This window comes from Vigna umbellata, chromosome 8, assembly GCF_029865625.1.
Source record: "Vigna umbellata cultivar VRB3 chromosome 8, Vumbellata_1.0, whole genome shotgun sequence".
Lineage (NCBI taxonomy): Eukaryota > Viridiplantae > Streptophyta > Magnoliopsida > Fabales > Fabaceae > Vigna > Vigna umbellata.
In genome coordinates, this window is record NC_142172.1 from 36217210 (window position 1) to 36239693 (window position 22484).

At 31.9% G+C, this 22484-nt stretch overlaps 3 protein-coding genes across 4 annotated transcripts; 2 read left to right on the forward strand and 1 right to left on the reverse strand.

Annotated features, from left to right (window-relative positions):
• Positions 1 to 479: 479 nt before the first annotated feature.
• On the forward strand, positions 480 to 2215 carry LOC124819686 (ENTH/VHS family protein). The gene is made up of 4 exons (XM_088097841.1): positions 480 to 586; positions 765 to 887; positions 998 to 1159; positions 1562 to 2215. The coding sequence occupies exons 1-4, from the start codon at positions 480 to 482 to the stop codon at positions 2118 to 2120; spliced, it is 951 nt and encodes a 316-aa protein (XP_087953967.1). The 3' UTR covers positions 2121 to 2215.
• A 5785-nt stretch (positions 2216 to 8000) lies between these two features.
• Positions 8001 to 17004, forward strand: LOC124819685 (COP1-interacting protein-like protein). Its single transcript, XM_047291241.2, has 13 exons — positions 8001 to 8505; positions 8624 to 8806; positions 9383 to 9503; positions 9585 to 9624; positions 9740 to 9792; positions 9874 to 9929; positions 10506 to 10658; positions 10788 to 10987; positions 11682 to 13213; positions 13535 to 14482; positions 15414 to 15819; positions 16497 to 16562; positions 16699 to 17004. Exons 1-13 carry the CDS (start codon positions 8447 to 8449, stop codon positions 16767 to 16769), a joined length of 3888 nt encoding a protein of 1295 aa, XP_047147197.1. The 5' UTR covers positions 8001 to 8446; the 3' UTR covers positions 16770 to 17004.
• A 1629-nt stretch (positions 17005 to 18633) lies between these two features.
• Positions 18634 to 21735, reverse strand: LOC124819693 (Protein phosphatase 2C family protein). 2 transcript variants are annotated; one of them, XM_088097505.1, is made up of 6 exons: positions 21453 to 21735; positions 21025 to 21091; positions 20553 to 20837; positions 19892 to 20150; positions 19512 to 19636; positions 18634 to 19396 (listed from the first exon to the last, which is right to left on the reverse strand). In XM_088097505.1, exons 2-6 carry the CDS (start codon positions 21052 to 21054, stop codon positions 19259 to 19261), a joined length of 837 nt encoding a protein of 278 aa, XP_087953631.1. In that variant the 5' UTR covers positions 21055 to 21091; positions 21453 to 21735; the 3' UTR covers positions 18634 to 19258. The 2 variants fall into 2 exon arrangements, with proteins under 2 accessions (XP_087953631.1, XP_047147207.1); XM_047291251.2 differs by lacking the exon at positions 21453 to 21735 and having other exon boundaries at positions 18635 to 19396; positions 21025 to 21416.
• Positions 21736 to 22484: the final 749 nt, after the last annotated feature.

Sequence of the window (22484 nt, forward strand, 5' to 3'; positions counted from 1 at the left end):
AACATTCAACTATATCGATCTTTTATAACCCAGAGAAGGAAAAAATGACTTCATGAAAAATGAGTTTTCAATGACTTCAACATGGGACGGAATTGAGAATCCCAGGGAAGAAAAGGACACATCACAGGGTGAAATAGGATTAATATAAGTATGAATCCTATATTGTGTGAAGGTCCTAGTTTTCAGTGCAAGCAATGTTGTGTAAATTGGGTCAACTTTCTATTATTGGTTCATTCTCTCTTTTCTCGTTTCCTCTCTTATTCTTTTGTCAATGAGCACTTTTCCTGCATTGTCTGAGCTATAATTTTGGCCATCCATATATTAACAAGTTCTTATAGCCTGCAGTGAATTCACTGTCATGGTTTATCCATGATCCATTTGCCATTGAGTGTCATATTCTTTTAAGCGAAAGGCTACAGTTCATGAAATAATAGAACTACATTCATTAAAAACTACTTAAAAGTTTGATTTTAGTAGTAATGGGTAGCCTATTCCTGGAGCAAATAAAAAAACAGACAACAAATTTCCTACAAGAAAAGTACAAATCTGCTAGGATGACATTTACTGATGTTACTGAAACTGAATTGTAAGTGCATGTGTGTGTTTGTGAATAAACAGAATAATGCATGATTTATTGATGACAGTTTATATGACCAGTAAATAAATGTAGCTCCTTTACTGTTAATTCATATTCATAGTTTCCAGAAGAGTTGCAGCTTTGAGATTAGAGAGGCATTAACATACCTATAATACAATATCATCAGGCTGGCAGAGGAAGCAACAAATAAGGATGATTGCAGTCCTGATGCCAAAACTATGACCAGAATTGCCGAGGCATCATTTGACATAGATGAGTATTGGAGAATTGTTGATATTCTTCATCATAGGTATGCTTCTTCATTGACACCCTTTTTTGTATATCTTTAAGCTGACATTATTATACATTTCTCTGGAGTTTATATCCCACTGCTTCTTTACTATATCGTTTAAAGTGCAGGTTGTATAACGTGGATTGGGAGCAGTGGAGGCAAGCATACAAAACAATGGTTCTTCTGGAATTCTTGCTCACCCATGGCCCTCAAGAGTTTGCTCCTGAATTTCAATGTGATGTGGAAATTATTGAAGATCTAGGAGGATTTACTCATATTGATGAAAAAGGGTAAACCTTAAATCTGAATCCGTTTATCTGTGGTAAATAACAGTTAAATATGGATCATAGTTTGTTGTCTAATTTACCACACAAGTTTTTTTGTTTTTGAAGTATATATATAATACAAGTTAAAAACTGAAAGGACGAGGAAAATGCATACAAGGGTGGAAACTAAAGACAAAAGTTGCAAAAGTGTCAGAATGCTAGGTAGAAAATTGTGAACAAGTTTGAAGTAAATAAAACAAAAAAGAGGGTCTGAAAATATTTTAACATTTAAGTATGATATGACAGTGTAATAATAGTTCAAAATAAATTTAACCACACCGAAGGAGCAAAGGTATGAAATCATAAACCGAAAACATGGGGGCTAATAGATTTCCATTTTTTAAGTATACCTATGGCAATCAACAGGTTCAATTGGGGATCCAGAATGCAAAAACTATCAGACGAAATAGTGAAGCTTTTACAGAATGCAGAAGCTCTGACAGAAGCACGTTTGAAGGCTCTGAAAATAACAAACGGAATACAAGGGTTTGGAAGTTCAGTGAAGTGTCCATCTCCAACATCGTCGTCCTCCGCAGGGTCTTCATCGTTTTATTCATTTTTCACCACAAGCACCCCTGATAACATGTTTCACTCTAATGATGAGTTAAATAAACAGAAATCAGGGTCCATAGGAAATAACAGCAATATTAATATAATGCTACCACCAAGGAACTTGAAGCATGTGACCCAAAATCACCTTTGGAAAGGTTTTGCAGGTGAAGAGAAGAATATTTTGATTGATTCTACGGAAGATGAATATGTGGAAAAACCAAAAGGGTTTGTGGGTGAAATTTTCGAAAAGATCTCTGCTGTTAGTCCCGTCAAAGGAGAAAAACGTGGAAAGGTTGAATTTAGATGCCTATCTGATGTTGGCAAAAAGGTCACCCAACAGAAATTTGATCGTCAATACTCATTTTGGTTTTGAAGGCACAAAAACCAAGCCACATTAGTCACACTCACTCACTCGTTATATCATATTCAAATTCCTCTTTTATATGAGATTCAGTTTTTAATCTCAAAATTGTCATACTTTATCAGTTCCCTCCTACTCCTAATAAAAATAATCTCATACTTAGATTTTTAGAACTTTTTATAAAGCATCACCATTAAATCTATCAACTTAAATTAATATAAATATTAAACTTTAATTTATTAAAATAGGATATTAAAATATGAATATATTGCTTCAATAACTCTTTTTTAAAAGGAAGAAAATTATGCGACTTTGATTTCCTATTTAGTAAATTAGATTAATAATTTTATAACTTCTAAGCGATAAAAAGAATGTTTTTTAAGGATGTTTGTGTTTTTTTTTTATCGAAAATCGAAAATAACTCTGCAGAATTCACGTGTCTTGTCTTTTGCCTGGGCAGTTCCCTAGCTTGAGAATACACGTGTGTGAGATCTCGAGGACTACTAATAATACCTGTGAACAACAATTGAACAAAAAGATATGGACGTTTGATGTTGAATTGTACTTATTGTTAAAGAATATGAATAAAAAGTGATAAGAAAATATGATACTGGGTCCGTGACTCATAGGAGGATGCATTATTAGATGAACAATTTTGGAGTGATGAATGATATGTTTGAAAGTAGAAGCTTGAGAAAAATCCAAGAAATATGAAATGGTTTTGGTACAATTCTAAAGATTCACAATACAATTTTTGACTCTTCACGAAAAAAGCACTTTGATGGGTGGTGGAGGGGCAAATGTGTAATGTTCCTTACATCATCAATCATGCTTCGCCATGTACAGCTTTTCTGAAATAAACCATATTTAATACTTTTCTACACTTAATTATGCACATATTTCTAGGGTAAAACTTTTCTACACTACTCTAGGTATAATCCATGCTATTTTCCAATCAATTTTTGAGTTCCTCCTTCCTTTTTATTTTATTAAATACACTGCATCACATAAAACTTGAAATTCAGTTACAAAACATGGTCTGCTTGTTCGTATTTTAACACAAGTATTTGTTGTTGGGTCCATAATCTAACATTTTTATGAGTAATTATATATTAAAGATATCAATGACACCTATTAATATTGTTGTCTCAAATTCTATTTTGTAATGGGTAAATAAATAAAAACATAAAGCACAATTATATTTCAACAAATAGATTACGTCCTTATATCACGCTAAGTTTTTTTTTTCTATTCTGATTTTCCATTATCAATAAGAAATATAGGATTCTCTAAAAAAAATATGTATTGATATAAAAAGTCAAATTGTGTGTTTTTCTTTTAGTTTTTTTAATTAATATTATTACAGTATATTCTTTTTTACTAATTGATAGTAGGACGGTCAATCTTTTAATCAGCAAAACAGTTAGAATTCCTCACATTTATCATTTTTTCTTTCGGAACCAAACTAATTTTAACAAACAAAAATTGAATTTAAAGATAAAAAGTGAAAAAAAAAACACAAACTATCGATCCCAATACTAAATCAAGATTCTAACACATACTATAGATAATTATTTTTTAGTTAAGTTTGATTCTAACATTGATTAGTTAATGATACTTTGACTAATATAAAATATTTAGTTAACTTGATAGTATTGTGATAAAACTATGCTCACCTCCTATGAAGTTTTCTTAAAAAATATCCTATCTTTTTAATTTTTAAATAGATGTTAAGTTTGACATAGATAAACTAATTGAGGTGAGTCACTTCAGTGCATTGAACAGAAATTAATGATTTCAAGCTTTGATGATCTCCCTTTGCTTATGACGAGAAATTAGTGTTTTTTTTCTCTTTGGATCACACACACTTCCTTGTGCCACTATTTCAAATATGAACAAAAGATAAGATTTGAGATTTGACAATGATTTTTTTATAATTTATAGGTTTAGCGTTTATTTAATATTAAGAAGCTTTGACTTGAGTGATAAGGAATATATTTACTTTTCTAAGAAATTGTAGGACTTGTTTTTTGGTATAATTTTTTCCACCTTTAAATCCTTTTATTCTCTAAATTAAGATTTTTTTTCCAGTTTTATTTCCCCTAAAATTCCCATTTTCGATCTAAATATTTGTGGTTTGTAATGAATTTGAGATGTGAAGTAATTCCAAAAGTGTAGAAGTAAAAACTTTATTAAAGAATATATACATTTTCAAGATTTTATTCAACGAGGCACTAGAGTTGGAAGATGATAAAAGTTGATGCTTTTAGTTTTATTTTGGATGAAACGCATTCTCTAGAAGAAGAATTAATTGATAATTTACTAGAATTTGAGAGTTACACGTAACAGAAAATAAAAAGACTAATTTTCGTTACATTTTAAAACGAAAAAGAAGAGAGTATTCAACCTCCCTAAATTTTCCTCCTTTTGCATATAGAGATTACACACTTTAATTTTATTTTAATTGATTTTCAAACTTTATCCTATTAACGAATAAATATTTCAAAACGTATTTTTTCTTTTGTAATTAATCCTTTTTCAAAAACGAAAAAAATTGCTTGATTTATAACTTCTTCTTTTATCATGAATATTTTTTATACATAAAGTCTAATGGAAAGTGAGAAAAAAGAACTAGAAAAGAGTGGGAAACAACTAGACTGAACATACAATTTTATAAGAAAAGATAAATGTGATTATATATATACAGGAGGAGATCATATGGATGAATTGTCTAAGAAAACCTTATAAATATAAATATTAATATAATGTGTAACATCAACTAAGTAGTATAAAACTACTAAAATAAAATATACATAGATAAGAACTTACAAGTAACTTGAGACTACTAGAATAAAAGATTCTATCAATCACAGATTAAAGATTGTATATTATGTTGTTTTTTTTTTCAACCAAAAATTAAATTCCCTAAAATATATCTTCCATGAGCTAACACTATTTAAGTGATCATTGCAAAAAAAAAAAAACATACCCAAAAACAGACAATATAAAAGCAAGGGTAAACTAATGATAAAACATTTTATCATAAAACAATAAAATTTCATTATACATCACATTTGACACATACAATAAACATTCATCCTAAATATGTCACAGACTTAGACTTGACCATCCGGATATAATATGGATGTCAAGCTACGGTGGTTCAAGTACTTGTGATGGCCTCCAACAATACTTATTCAAAGCCAAATACCAACTCATGTCATCCATAAGCTTAGTCTGTCAACACCTATGGCCCTAACCAGTGACCATAAACTAAGACCTCTTACTACTCTCCACGACATAACGATCAATCTCTACTTAAGATTAGGGTTATTAAGAGCGTCAGGATAAACCTCCGGATTGACTTCGGCCATTCATACAAACATCACTACAGGGCATCACCATGTAACTTCTCAATGAGTCATAGAATTACGTCCATCAATACCATTCACATAATCAACCACATATCCCTCTCATAATCTCTCTCTCTATCTCTCTCACACACACTATATTGTTTTCAATTCATAAATATATAAAAACTTACTTGAAAATCTAATATTTTCGCTCAGTCAGCTCGCTCAGCTAGAAGTGTTTGTTAACTCTCGCTCAACCACCATGACTCACTGTGCAAAAACAAAAACAATGGGTTTTACTTGCTCAATATATAACTATACTCGCTCAACAATAAGTGTTATGCTCACTCAGCTAGAATACATTCGCTCAACTAAACTACATAATTTTACAATACCAAAAGTTTACATCCCTCCCCCACTCATGATCTATTCTATGTTTTTAGTTTTATTTTGGATTAAACGCATAATCTAGAAGAAGAGTGAAAAATAACTAGGTTTAAAATAGAAAAAATAAATATGATTATATATATATATATATATATATATATATATATATATATATATATATATATATATATATATATATATATATATATATATATATATATATATATATATATATATATATATATATATATATAGAGGAGGAGGAGATGGGATCGACAAGTGGTATTAAAAAACCTTAAAAATATTAATATCAATGTAATGTTTATTTATAATTAATTTGATTGAGTGAGAAAAATAAATATTTTATTTATAGTTTTTCTTTTTGTTTTGAATTATTGAGGTGGTGAGTGGTAACCATGCTTAGTTTCTTAATCATAAATAAAAATATAGATTCTTCCTGAGATAGTCTCTGCTAAAAAAACTATGCAGAAAAAATGTGTTTATAATTCTCAATTGATTAATTTCTATCTCTCTTTGTAATGTCCTTAACCAACGATGTCTACCCTGTTTTCACTCCTCCATAAATAATTTAACAACGTATGTTTATTTTTAAAATTACTTAATTGTACTTTTAATCTGTAAACTTTTTTCAAATTAAGTCATTATTCTTAAAATTATCTTGACATAAACAGAATAAATGAAAGAGATTCAGAAGACTCACTTTTCCAGTAAGGTCTTGTTATCTATATTGGCATCCATCTCATGCACTAAAAAGTAACTTTAAGATGTGAGTTGCATCTCAAATCATTAATTATTTTAAAACACCTTATTAATGTTTTTTATTACTTTAAAAAATTTAATGATATGAGACACAGTTACACTTCAATTATGAGACACAGTTACACAATTTTTAATCAGTAAAATCTAAATCTCATTAATATAATTTATGAATTAACAACTGAACCTGTTGATTAAATTAACTATTTTAAAATCTTACATCTCATATTAATTTAGGCGTTTTTAATTTTAAATTGGGTATTTATTTTTGATATATTGAATACTTAAAATTGAACATTTTTAATTTTTTTTCACTAATTGGATAATGTTATTATTATTTTATCTGTTATGGTTTTTAATTATCTCCAAATATTAACAATGTAAAGTTTTATGATTAACATAAAATAATATTATAGTCAATAAAAGAAATAATGAATTTTATTATTTATATTAAAAAAGATAATAAATGACTATTATAATTAAGTGTGTGGACCGTTCCTAATTATTGTAAACATAATGTAGAAGTTATCAAGGGAGATGATAATATTTTTATTTAATATTTTTCAACAAAACCAATAAAAAATATTTATCATTTTCTGTTAACATCAATAACATTTTATATTAAAAAAAATTCACATTTATTAAGACATAAAATCAAATAAATAAAATAATAGAATAAAATAATAATTATCTTACTAGTTAAAATAATTAAACAATAAATATTCAATTAAAAAAATATTTTTTAATACTTAATATAACAAAAAAATTGAATTAAAAATATTTATATTTACAAAAAATTTAAAATTTAATGACATCTTAAAAAACCAAGCTAAAGACTATGCTAATAACTATAAAATATCTTTAAATAAATACTAGACACCATAAATTAACAAATGAGGTTTTTTATAAACAAAATTACTCTATATGTAAATCATTATATTTTTTTTTCAAATTTATGGCTACAATTTTTTTCATAATAACATTAAAGTATTTTTTTATAGATTAAAATCAATTTATGTATAAATGAAAACTTTTTATAGAAAATAGTTGTCAAAATTAGAACATTTAAAACTCTTTATTTTTATAAGCGTTGTTTAAATATTGAAAGTACATCTGTATAATTATGCAAATTATCTGTATAATAATGAAAAGAAGAAGAAAAAAAAGGAAAAAGAAATAAAGACCAGAACTTCTTCTGATGAATCTTGTCTGTTTCTTTAATTTCGCATTATAAAGTCAAGAAGGAAAGCGCTTTAAGTGAAAGTGATTAGTTAATAATGAAGGCACGGTTGAAACTGGTAGCCAACTTGGCAGTCACCAAACAGGGCAGAGTGGATAATTAAAAATGGCAGAGGGTAGAATGGTACTTTCTCACACCGCTCGATTGCTACAAATTGAGTTCTGTACATCTGAGGTTGTCACTGTCACCCTTCGGCGCCTCCAATAGTTTCTGTCATTTTTTTCAATTCCCGTTTTGCCCTCAACTTTCCCGTTATTTCCATCCTATTAGAAAAATCGATATTGGTTGGTCACCCTGGAGGAGGTATCCAAAGTGGAAGAACAACACAGAACAATCTTTGGATGCTTTCTCTCTCTCACCGTCTCTACCTCATAACCTCCCTTTCTATTTTATTCCTTCTGAGTCCTGAGACTAAACACTCTTTTTAATTCAGAAAAGTTTCTCTTTTTTTCGCTGAGCCCATTTTGGGTCTGTGATTGATTCTTTTACACCCTTTGTGATTTGCAATCTCTGATCTTAGTGAAAACCCAGTTTCTGGGTTGTTGGTCTCAGTTTCTCCGGTTGCTACTTTGTCCGAAACAATGAAAGCTTCAACAAGGTTGGATTCAGCGGTGTTTCAGCTCACACCCACTAGAACAAGGTAATGGATAATCATTTTATGTCTTTAAGTAATCTATATAAAACCTCATTGAGAACATTGACATTTTGTTTATAGCCTGACTTGTGTTGTGGGTTTGTTTGATTCTTCTGTAAATCAGGTTTGACTTGGTTATAATTGTTAATGGAAAGAAGGAGAAGATTGCCTCAGGCTTGCTCAGTCCATTTCTTTCCCACTTGAAGGCTGCTCAGAATCAGATGGACAAGGGTGGTTATTCAATAGTTCTTGAGCCACCTGATGGTAACAGTGATACGTCGTGGTTTACCAAGGGAACTGTTGAAAGGTTTGACTTTTTAGTTCTTTGGTTTATCGTTGGGTTGAGTAGAGATTGAAAGCTGATACCTTTTAAACACGTTTCTTAGAGATTATCATTGACATTAATGTATTATATCCAGTGCTCAAAATGGTTCCATTCCACCAGTTTGAAAGTCAATTCACACTTCTAGTCGCTGTGATATTGGACTAAAATTAATGTATGCTTGTCATGGTTCGAATGTGGGATCCGTTATTATTATTGTTGTTTCCTTTTATTTCACGAACAAATTCTGCCTGATGATTTTGTATTATTATATTTTTCGTTTTTAGCTTGTACAGATTAGGAATTATAATTAAACTGTTAGAAAGAACTGCATTGAAGATGTATTATGTATTGAAAGAGAAAATAATTAAAGAAGGAAAGAAGCCAGAAATTATTGACATTGTATATCCCTTTTTGTTTTACTCTTTCCAAATCAAAGGAAAGTGCAGACGAAATCGTAGTGAAACCATGTTTTGAAATTAACATATATATTATGACCTTTTACTGTAAGGTTAGAGACTTAAAGTTATCCTACTGGACTAATTTTCTCTCCCTCTGTAGGTTTGTTCGTTTTGTGAGCACTCCCGAGATATTGGAACGTGTGTATACTGTAGAATCAGAAATCTTACAAATTGAAGAGGCAATTGCTATTCAGGGAAATAATTCCCTGGGAATTAGCACTGTATGTAAATATCTAGCATACTCTATTTGATTCATTCCCTAGCACTCAAAAGTCCGTTTCAGTAGTTGAGTATTTGTGCAGGTGGAAGAAAATCAAACGAATCATGTTGAAAACATTGAAGGTACTACCGAAAGAACAAATACAACTAACTTGTATCGAACAAATATAGGTGTATTTGAAGCGCTGCTATGTTTTTATGATTGATTACAGCTAATAAAACTAGCTGCTTTGCACAGGCAGGAGGACTCAGCAGGACAATAATGAGGAGAGAGCAATTGTACTTTACAAGGTTAGTGAATATTTAATAATTAATACCTATTCTTTAATACATTTTATTATTTTCTTATCAGTCAGCATGATTATGTGCCAGCCTGATGCACAGCCTCCTCAAGCTAACGGGACCACCACATCTGAAGGAAACTCGAAGTAAATTCCTATGACCATGTCTCAGTAGAAAAATATAGTGTTTAAGTTGTTTATGATTAATCATGTTTGAAAGTCTATCAGTTAATGCTTTTCCTGGAATACACATGAAGCGAGTATAGAAAATATATAACAACATGGAAGGCTGCCACTGGAATTACTTCGAAAAATCAATTAAAATCTGATAAAGCTACTTTTAGTTTGAGCATCCCTGTTATGAGTCAGACAGAAACATTTTTATTGGTGATTCATATATAAGCTTGACCATAAGTTTTTAGTTGATAATTATCTGTTGAGTACTATTGACTATCTGCGAGTACTGAAAGTAGCATGTTGATAGCTATGCATTTATATTTTTGTTTATGATTATTGAGCAGGTATACAAAAAGGAGGTGTTGTTTATTGCCTCTATTATTGCTTAAGCTTTTGGAACAACTATTTCTGCATTGTTACAAGTTTTTAGCCAAAGCTCTGTTGGTTTGAGCTGTGTGGATATAAATATGATTCATAAGTTTATTAATATAGGTTCTTTGCACTATATGAAAAATATTCTTAACTTGTTCACTTCTCATGTATTAGAGCTCATCTTCTGAAAGTCCTAGAGACCCGTAAGTCAGCATTGCAGAAAGAGCAAGGCATGGCATTTGCTCGTGCTGTTGCTGCTGGTTTTGATGAGGACCATATACCACCTTTGATGTCATTTGCTGAATGTTTTGGAGCATCTCGCATGAAGTAAGACAACTTTTCGTTTTTTTTCCTAGACCAATGACCTTACATATTTGTTGGGTTCTTCATTCATTGACCCATAACATACATATGGGCTGTATGATGTTGCTTATGCTGACTTTTGATACATGTCAGGGATGCATGCACAAAATTCAGGGATCTTTGGAGAAGAAAACATGAAACTGGACAATGGCTTGAAATTGAAGCTGCTGAAACGATGTCCAATCGCTCAGACTTCTCTGCATTGAATGCTTCTGGCATTATACTTCCCAATATGGTCTCTGCGTCCCATACTGAATTGGACTCCGGGAGTAATGATGGGAAAGCAAGTTCAGGTACAATTTCCTGCATGAACTTATGAATTGTTCATGGCTTGATGTATTTACATTTGTAAAACTCGTTACACTTTTTTAAATGCCCATACACACAGACATACACGTTTGGACCAAACCTGCTCTTAACAGTTTCCTTTTCCTTCTTATTTTTTAATACATTAAACTTGCACTTCAAAGAATATAGATGCCTGTACGCTGAAATTGATCTACCTGAATGGCTAATTTTGATAATCCTTCTATCTATTTTTGCTTTCCCTGTCTGTTTTCTTATCATGTTTTCTGATGTGGAAAAGTAAGTGCTTGTCCCATATAACATGGCACAGCTTTGCTTGGTCTGTTTCCATGCCTACTAACTAATAACCCTTGAGTTACAGCCAAAATAAAATCATAATAGCCCTAGTTATGGATTGTGGACAAGTAATGCCTTGGACTATTAGAATCAGTCTCAAAATCAAATCTAAACCAAACTTACGAGATTTGTTGCACATTAAGCATAGATTGATCTGCTGCCTGTCCAGTTACAAGTCAAGTCTACTTGTTCAAATTGTTAAGACAATATATCTCACTTATAATTCTCATTTCTTGTAAGATTTGATTCCGCTGCTGAGAATTTTTAAATGTTGATAAATCATCCATGTCTTGCCTTTTTCTTAATTAGAAACATACCTAAACATTTTTATTTACACATTTCCAGACGTGCCACTGATGGACCGCCAACCATCTATAGGAAACCAAGATAATATTCAAGGTCAATTTCCGCACATGTTCTCTCCTTGGCCTATTCATTCTCCTCCAGGTGCTGTACCAGTCTTTCAGCCATGTCCAGTGCAAGGCATACCCTACTATCAAGCATATCCAGGAAACAGTCCATTTATGCAGCCAAATTATTCTCCCATGGAGGACCCCAGACTTGCTGGTCAAAGTAATGGACGCAGAAGGCATTCAATGGATAGCAGACACAGCAACACTGAATCAGAATTGACGGACGACGTGGATATAGAGAGGGATGGTGCACATACTGGAGGTCGACGGAAGAAGGATAGGCGATCAGGGAAGAAATCTGGCATGGTGGTGATTCGGAACATCAATTACATTACAAAGGCAGAAAATTCCTCTGACAGTGGATCACATTCAGATTCTGCCTCAGAAACCAATGAAGATAATAAGGAATCTGTGAAGACCTCAAAGAGAAGGGACTCCAGAAAAGAAGCTTTGGGGAAATTGGATTCGCCTGATAGGGAAAAAACAGACCAGGGGAAGGATGGAGATGGAGGCCACTGGCAAGCATTTGAAAACTGTTTACTAAGAGATGCTGACGATGATAGGCATACCATTGACCCTGACCAATTTGATTTGGAAAAGTTGAATAACATGAGAAGAAAAAAACACATGGATGTCAATGATCCTTTAGTTTTTACTGAAAGGGAAATGCATGAAGGTCAGGGAAGTTCTTCTTTAGATATGCATAGCATTAGCAAAGGATTGACTCACATGCCTAAGAGATCCAATAATGATTTATTGTTATCTGCAAGAACAGGACAATCTGGTGATGGGCGGTCTGGAGATGATGTACAATCTTTTGAAGTATATGGGAAAAGGAGTGGTTACAGAAAGGCTGCTGGTGATGATTTTATCACTTCCAAACAAGAAAGTGAACTCAGCAATGCTTACCCTTCCTCATACATGGAAACTTCACTAGGTTATTCAAGCAATAAACTAGAAAGGAAGTTGTTTCATGATATGAATTATGATTCCTACATATTGGAACATAGATCAATAGAAGTCAATGATGCAGGAATTGTTGAGAGAAATGCTATTGACATGGATTCCGAGATCCCAAATGTGCGGAAAAATGAAGAGAAGTCTTCTGCTATGATAAACCATATTAGTAATGAGTTGGATGAATTAAGTATGCTGCCTGAACGAGGAGCTGAAAGGGGATCAACGAGTTATGACCCTGCTTTCGACTATGAAATGCAGGCTCAGGTTGGTAGTACTTTACAAAATAAGAATAAAGAGGTAGTTACTGACACCAAACCGGGATCTAAGAAGTTGGATAAGGAGCCCAAATCAAAAGTTACCCCAAACAATGCTGATAGAAGAAAGAGTGGTGGACCAATAAGGAGAGGGAAAACTTCTAAACTTAGTCCTCTGGATGAAGCACGAGCACGTGCTGAGAGCTTACGGAACTACAAAGCTGATCTCCAGAAAATGAAGAAAGAGAAGGTACTCGCTTCTATCTTATAGCTCCCAGCCTCCCCCCACCTTTGTGTTTCTATTTCATACAATTAGCTTAAAATGGATGTGAAACATTTAATCTAGAGGCAATGTTATATATGCATTACTCTGAGGGACATATGTGGTGAGACTAAGAGCATGAGAGGTGATAAGGGTAAATATTACTTTACACAAGCAAACTGAATGGTTAACATTGTTTAATTAAACTCTTATCCATCCTTTTTAAACGTATGATTGAGTTCTGTTTTAATATGCCTTCTGTTCATCTATTATTCAACATTGATTATTTCTTTCATTTATAATTATTAGGAAGAGGAAGAGATGAAACGCCTAGAAGCCTTAAAGACGGAGAGGCAAAAGAGGATTGCTGCCAAGAGCAGCTCAACCACTACACCATCACAGCTTACCAAGAAACAACTTTCTACGAAACTTTCACCAAGCTCTCATAAGGGGTCTAAATTTAGTGATTCAGTGCCAGGAGCATCGTCACCCCTTCAAAGATTCCCCATCAGAACTGCATCTGTTGAATCTAGTGATTCTTTGAAATTGTCAAAAACCAGCAGATTGATTTCTAGAAGCTACTTGGATAATAACAAATTAAGCCGATCGGTGTCTTCTTTACCTGAATCTAAGCTAGAGAAGGATGATAGTGCAACTGATACTAAAGCATCAATGAGAAGGATTAGAAGATTGTCAGAACCAAAAGTCAGTGCCATTCGTCAGACTTCCTCAGTTAAACCACTTGGCACAGGAACAATATCAAAGGCTAAAGCAGCTGATGGTCCCGAGAGCAAAAAGATTTCTGCAATTGTGAGTCATGATAAAAGCAAGACAGCAGCCCTTCCAGAACTGAAAATTAGAACAGCCAAAGCTAGTGACATTCCTCAGAACAGAACATCAGTCAAAGACAAGGGACATAAGTTGAACGATAGCAGGTCTTCCATGGCTTCACAAGGTACCATGTCAAAGAAAAAAGATATTGGTACTTCATCCAATGGTGATACAGATGACAATCCTGTAGTTGAAAAGACTGTTGTGATGCTCGAGTGTGAGAGACCATATGCCCCTCCTATTCATAATGCAGAAGAAAATTTTGAGATACCAGATAAACAATATGATAACGATGAAGTAACTGAAAAAACAGAGATAGCATCTAATTATGCTGCTATTCGTGCTCCTGTCTCACCATTAAGCATGGATATAATTGATAAAGAAACCTCAGAGAGCCAATCACACCTTCAATCCATATATACTGAGGTACGTATTCGTAACTTATGGTAGCTCTGGAGACGGTTTAACTGCCTTGGTTAGTTCATACACTTGTAGAGGGCATAAAACTTTTAGGATGAGAACTGTTCTGCTGCTGACAGCACACCCTCTTCAAATAAATTACAGTAAGTATGATGATTACAATAATCTCTTAATGCCATCTATATTCCTCCCGCATTACTTATTATGAGACTTGAAAACTGCACCTAGTATGTTATGTTTCCTACAAGCTATTTTTACCTCTGCCAAGGATGTACTTACAATTCTATGTTTTGTTGCAAACTGTGGAAATAGCCTTATAATACCAAAAGATTTAGTTCAGTTTTGGGTGGTGTGGTGTAGGGTTTGAAACTCCCACCATTGTTGATTCAAGGAATGGTTGTTGTGTAACTTGTCTCTTAGGAACTTTGACTCAACCTTACAAACCTGATTATAAGACGAGGTTTCTACTCACTTATATATTATAATTTAGTCATATTTTTAGATGATGTGTGATCTCTAACCCTTGCTATCTCAACTGTAGAACAGTTGCTAATATTTTCACTGATGCAACCCATTGGTCCAATCACAAATTAGCATCCTCCATTTTTCAGAAGATCTGTCATCTGGTCCTACCATGTACTTCTAGTGTTCAAAATTTTTCATTTTCCCTCACATTTAATTTATTATACAATTAAAATATTAAATTATGTCTGGAAAATAAGTATGTTTAATTCTATGATAATTAGAAATTTGCTGATAGTTGATTTTAAATTTCAACAATTACGTGTTATTTTAAACCTTAACTGTATATGAGCAAGAACTTTTAATTTTATTATAGTCGTCTCCAGATATATATGTTTTTTAAAATTCTTAATGGATGAGATACCTTTTTACTGGTTCATAAGCTAATTTCGAATTTAATATCATCCAAAATCAGGTCAAAATGGACCATACAGAGAGAGAACCTTCAAAATCATCCAGTCTTGGTATTTCTGGGGAAACATATCAAGCCCCATATGCTCGAGTTTCTTCCATGGAGGATCCTAGTACTAGAAATAGTGAGTATGGTAAAGCAGCACCCACAAGTTTAGAGACCGCAGCTATTGGTGTGGATACTGCTAAAGCACACGTGTCTAACATTGGGAACTCGACACTTGAAAAGATTCCTGAAGCAATTGAGAAGCCTCAGGTAAAGGAGTCATCTTCCAAAGGGTTTAGACGACTGCTAAAGTTTGGAAAAAAGAGTCATAGGTCAGTTGCTGAACGCAGCTCGGAATCAGATAATGTCAGCATAGATGGTTCTGAGGCTGATGAGATTGGAAACAATGGTTCCTCTAATGAAGGTAATTTGCTAGCCATATACTCCCTTGTTCTTTATAAGCCATTTAAAGGATATATATAAATAAGCCATTTAAAGGATATATATAAAAAGGAAAGGTGTTTGTGAGCTTTGTGTGAACAGAACTAAACTATGGTTTAGAAGGGTCAAGCAAGATTATGTCATTTCAGTGTATTCTTTGACTAATTAATTAATTATTCAGTTAAAGTTTCCTCGGATACTACTGCATAATGATTTTCTGTCCGACTTCAGTTACCTGTAACAAAAAAAAAATTATATTGATTTATCTGGAACTTTAAGGTATGCTTACTACTGTTCACTTAAATAACCTGGATCCTAATGTTCAGGAATGACATTGTTTTCACTAGAACTTCAAATTCAAAGTGTACATTAGAGTTCATAGAGTAAAATAAACATGTATAACTGATTAAAAAATGTCAGTAGCCTACACCATTCAGTGATTTAGTTGTAAATTTAGATAACTGAGACTGATTTGGAAAAAGTGTATTTTCACTATACTACCTAACCAAACAACTTGATCTTATTGACCTTCTCATGTACAATTATGTTCATTTTCATAATTGCCTTTATGTAACTAGTGTCTGAAGAAGTTCACCAAATTCAACTTTATTTGACATATATGTACCTAAACTGATCACCATGTTACGTGCTATTTTTCAGTTCATACTTTAAAGAACTTGATCTCTCAGGATGAAACACCCACTGCCAGCACAAGTCAACAAAAGTGTAAGGCTCACTTCATCCTAAATTTTCTTTAGTGGATTTGAATAGACTATTTCAGTTATCAGTGTGCCCTCTTTTCTTCCTAATTCATCTACATCCTTTTTCTGATTGTTGACTTGGCAAACATATTGTTGTGCAGCTTCACGTTCTTTTTCTTTGCTATCCCCATTTAGAAGCAAGAGCAACGAAAAAAGGATAATGATGGCTTGATAGAGTGGGTTCTGTTAGAAAGATTGATGCAGTGACAAGCCTTTACTTGATTCTTTTTATATTTTTCCAAAGTCTACCTAGAAAAGAAGACTGGGCAATATTGCTATGAAATTGGTTGTTGTATATTTGTGTTTTGCTGTGCATATGCCCAAGTAATTTGTATATTTTATTCCAACCTGATTTCATTTCACATTATACATATTTCTGGATTAACGAGGGTGTTTTCTCTACTGAATTATTTATCTGACAAAAATATATATCTTACAAGATTGTGATTTTGTATAAATCTGAACTAACAGTGTGAGAGGGTGCTCAAAAAATATATTTACTGTCACCAGTTTTTCTACTTGGTTGGAATCCACACTAATATGATTTAAAGTTTCTTATCTTGAATTGCTTGTATTGCAAATTTTTTCTTTTAAAAAAAATATTTTAACTAGCATCTTTTGAGTTCACAAGAAAACTAAAGTGTTCAATTTTAAAATCTCACCAATCATTAATGTTTTATTATAATTTTCTTATAATAAAATTATTAAGTGCAAAAGTTAAGAGTTGTGGTTTCATTCTGATTTAACAAAAATTAAGCTTGAGATTCTAGTCCACAAAAAATTCTGGAAATGATTTTCGTATGAATTAAGCTTGAGACTTTTGAAAATTTTTAATATTTTATAAGGGTTGAGAGATAATCTTAAAAGATTTCTTTTTTTCAGATCTGTCTAGTGTTCAAGATGTTGAGTTCCTTTGCCCTTTTTATGTTGAGACATGGGACAGTATGCTTAAAAGGCCTGATGTCATCTATTATGGATGATATCATATCAGCCTTGTATGACATCATCTTGGCATCTTATGGACAATTTTCATTGCTATAAGTAGCATAAATTTATATTGCTAAGAATTGAGATTTCATTCTATTTTGACAAAAAAAAATTAAGCTCTTGAGATTTTTGGAAATTTCTAATAATTGTTTATTTTATAAGGGTTGTGATCTCTTGTTTTTGTCAATGTGCCTTGTGTTCAAGACGTTGAACTTCATACTATAATCTTTGTCCTCCTTATAGATGCGGGGAGCGTGTTTGCAATAATAGTGTGTTTGCAATAATAGTAATTAACAATGTGTATCTTATAAACGAAATTCTATTCATCAGTATATCTTAACTTATCCTATTACAATGATTATGCTTAAATTTGTATGGTATAGATGACATTATCTTGGTCTCCTATGATATAATTTTTATTGTTATAAGTAGCCTAACCGCATATTTTTAACCAACTTAATTGATTTTCTCTAAATATTAACTTATCTATATCCAAATTGAATAATACACATCCATAATGCTAAAGTTCAGTGATTAATCCAACTTAAACTTGAGTTAAAAGACATCAGCAATTAATTATTATTTTGTTTATTTTTTTTTAATATTAGTACAAATAGCTGTTAATAAAAAAAAATTATGTTGGAATGGATCATACCAAACGATATATTTTAGGAGATCAAATTTATTCATGACTTTATTCTAGCAATATCTTAATCTTAAAATTAAACAGATAACTTCCTAAAACTAGAAAATAAGATCATATTTTTTTCCTCCAAAAACAAAAAATCTTATCCTTCTGTTTTATCTAAATAACATTTTGAAATTTGAAACATGACCAACACAATTTTTTAAAGACTAATTCAAATTCCCATAGAAACATATTTTCACCAAAAATCAATATAGTAAAGGGTAATTATAATAATCAACAGACCAATTGTTAATAATTATGGAGGGGTCAAATGTAGTATTTTAAATATATTGAAAGCAAAACACTTTTTCGGCTTTAATCATGTCAGGATTATTGCGAGAAAGAAAAAAAGTAAAAAAAGAGAGGTAATAAGTTTGTATAATTGAAGCGTAAATTATGTATGTATCTGTAAATAAAACACTCCTATGAATTTGTTTACAACAGAGAAATGGACACCGAAGACCCCATTGTTGTACAAGACTTGTTACTTGCTGGCTGCATGCATTTAACTCTTTGCAAAGTTCTAAATGAAGTGTGTGTGTGTGTGTTCACATATAGTGGTCTCAAAGAGGAAGATATAATGTAATTCATAGTTCCTTGTCAATATTCATGGTGATGGAGTCATGAACTTTTCTGCTTCTTCAACAAATGTATTCACACAATCATTGAATGCTTACCATAGGTATCTTTGGTTCTATTCTAGATCTAGACATTCAAAAGGTTGTTTAGAAATACACAAGAAACAAGTGTTTTTACTTGGAAAAGGAATTTTTATCGGTTAATCTTAATTTAATTGTATACAAACTCTTATATAAAGCTAAGCAATGGAGTGGGCGAGGAAAGGTTTTGATCTTGTATCAATGAGAAGTATTTTTTGTTATAAAAGAGAAGTAAAATGAGATGTGTAATGATGAAGCTGGACCAATACTTTTGCCGCATGCTTTAAGGAAAAATCTTTATCTGCCATTAGGACTGCTGATAAGGTGTCAGTCAAAACGAATGATTAAGCATGAGATGTTGCTTTTGGTCATCCTAATTAAAGCTTCCTTTGCCAAGCATTCAGCTGCTTCTTGTGGATCCTCTATGTGACTGATCAGATTCACAGCCTCTTGGTTTTTCATCACCTACACATAGATGCAGATTCACTTCCAATTACTTTCTTTTGCTTATTCCCAACAAATTATTGCAGTTAAGTATTGAGTACTATAATATGTAATGATGGTCTATATAAAAGCTTACCTCCCATATGCCATTGCTTGCTAATATCAAAAATTCAGTACCAGAATCAAGCACTTCACTTCTAACCGCAAAATCGGAGCCTCTATAATGTTTTGCATTTCCTGATTGACATCCTAGCATGAATCCTTTGTGAAAACACATATAAAGTATACATTATGAGATGTGTGAATCAAAAAGATGTGGATAAACAAAAACAAACTGTGAATAGGAATTTTGGGTTCTCAAGGTAGCATGTGTGACAGAAGTTATATGAACTTTTAAAATCATTGAAACAGCAAATGAGTATGTAGTTGCCTCCTTTTAGCATTGGTTTTTACCTTTTCCAAAGTGGGAAGACATTCTGATAATGACATATACATCTTTTGTATTATATAATATACCTGCAAAGAGTCGGCGAGACCAGTGCATTTTTTCTATTCGTCGGTATGTGCCAGTTGTCTGATGAGCTATTCCATCTCTGCACACAACAGTTCTGTAATCCCCCATGTTGGCCACTACAAGTTTTTCTCCATTGATCAGTATAACAGATGCTGAACCCATTCTGCATGTCTCCTCTAATTTGTGTTCCTCTCTAATCTTTGCTCTTACGCCATGGTAAGCTCTCTTCAGAGTTTCCTTACTTTTACTGCTTAAACGAGTCTGACATGTAAATACAAAACATTAAGTACAGAAGAAACCACAAGTAGGAGAAAAAGTAGGAATTTATGAATAAAGCCGCTCAATCTTTACCTATCTTTTACATATGTCATGATTATGTGAAGAATTAAAGGAAAACTTTTCATAATCCATTATTGAACCTACTTATATTGCTATGTATAGCATGCTTTTCTTCTTTCCCATGTTACTTTTCCTTTTCAAAATTGTACAGAAACGGATAATGGGAGAATTTTCCGAGACAAAGTAACCAATATTTAGATCAAGTGCTATAGCAGAAGCCTTTTAAAGGCATTATTTTGTTAACTAATTAAAAGTACTTTCACTGAAAATGCACAAGCTTAGTGCAGCAAAGTAAAATGTATAAGAAATCAAGTGATAGATAACCTCTTGAAGCTTCTTGTCAAAGAAATGAGACTGCATGTACTTGCTAACCCTGTCTCCAATCAGTGCATCAAATATTCCAAAATACCACAACTCTGTTTGATTCATTTCCTCTCTCTGTGCCACAACTGAATCAAAGTCCGAGTTATCAGAATCATCTCTGCTCATATTATGTTCCACCACATGATAACCATATGTCATTGGCATCATCCACGAGGGCTTCTTTGCCACCTTGTGCTTTCTTTTTCTGCGTCCATGTCCAAGCAGAAACCGTTTCAACCGAAACGCCTGCTCAAATCAATAGATAAATTAGCTCTTGCTGTAAATGACCAATTCTTGCAATGATTCAGCATTTATCAAAATCAAGGAAAAAGAAAAAACACAAAAAAGGGACAGTACCCTAAGATAATTCGCATTAATATGCTTCTCATGGATTCTATAGAAACATAATTTAACAGGAAAAGGATTGGCTTACCTTGAATTTGAGATTAAGATAGAATCCCATGTTTTTCTCTATTGCTTCATCAGACTTTTACAAAAATCTGAGCACATGCAAATGGTGATCAGAAAAGTTAGCAAATGAAAATTTCTAGATAGAAGATAAAATGAAGCGTAACGTTAATATATTGGAGAAGTAAAAAATGGGGTTGACAATTTCTTCCCTCCCTAGCACTGATCACAAAATGCTTCTAATGGGTTGATAATTCGTACACAACAGTAAAGTCCACTCAATTGGAATTCAATCATGCATTAAGCCTAGCAATTAAAACTAAGAAATTTCCAATTTTCTCTTTGACCACTTTCTTGGTTCAAACTTTGAGCCAGAATCTAGAAGAAGATTGCCAAGAAAAAAGAAAAGGTAAAGAAAAAAAAAAAAAAACTTGAACTCAAAGATACCCGTACCGTTTAGTGAAACGAAAGGTCTTGAGTCAAGAACCGTAGAGCTGCTTAAATGAGAAAATTAATTAGCTTTAATTGTAATTTAGGAGGAAAGTTTGAAAAAGACTTAAGTCAAGGGCGTGAAGCTTTATTTTTTAATTAAGAAAATTGAAATTTAAGTATGCTAATTAATTGGGTAACATGTCGAATATTCCGTTCAGTGACCACTAAGAATTTTCTGAGATTTGTTGTTCAGTTTTCCGCGTTGGAAATGTGTAACAGTAGGAAGCATTAACTATAGAGAAGTCGGTTGACTTTTTAACGTCTCATTATGAAATAAATGTTTTATCCCGCGTAACTAAAATTCATAATACATAAATAACATTTCAATTAAATAAAATGTACAATCATTAATACTCGTAAATAAATATTTTAATAAACAAAACAGATTTTGAACTTATATCATTATTAAATATGTTTTTTTCCTTAAAAGTTAGAATTAATTTTCTTTTCAAATTTTGGATTAATTTAGTTTTTATTTTTTTCAACTGGTGAATTTAATTTTTTTAATTATTTTTTATTAAATTTATTTGAGATTTTAAATGTATTTTTTCATTAATATTAAAAAATATATATAAAACATTATTATTATGAGATGTATTTAAAAAGTTATATAAATTTAATAAAATTTTATTAAAAGAACACATTCATGTGTATAAACTTGAAAACTAAATTGGATCAAAATTAAAAAAAAAATACTAATTCCAATGATTAAATTAAAAAACAAAAGCATATTTAACTTTTAAATAAATATTTTATCCGGCTTAATTAAGATTCATAATAAACAAATAATTAACATTTCAATTAAATAAAATATTTATAAATTCTTTTAAGATTAATTATCCGGCTTAATTTATAACATTTCACCAAATATTTTTCACTCATTTTTCTTTCTTAAAATAAAGGTTGGTTAGTTGCTTTTTTTTTCACCGTCGATTTTTTATTGCTTATTTCCTTTATTCTCTCTGGTTCTACCTCCAGACTCTTAATTTAATA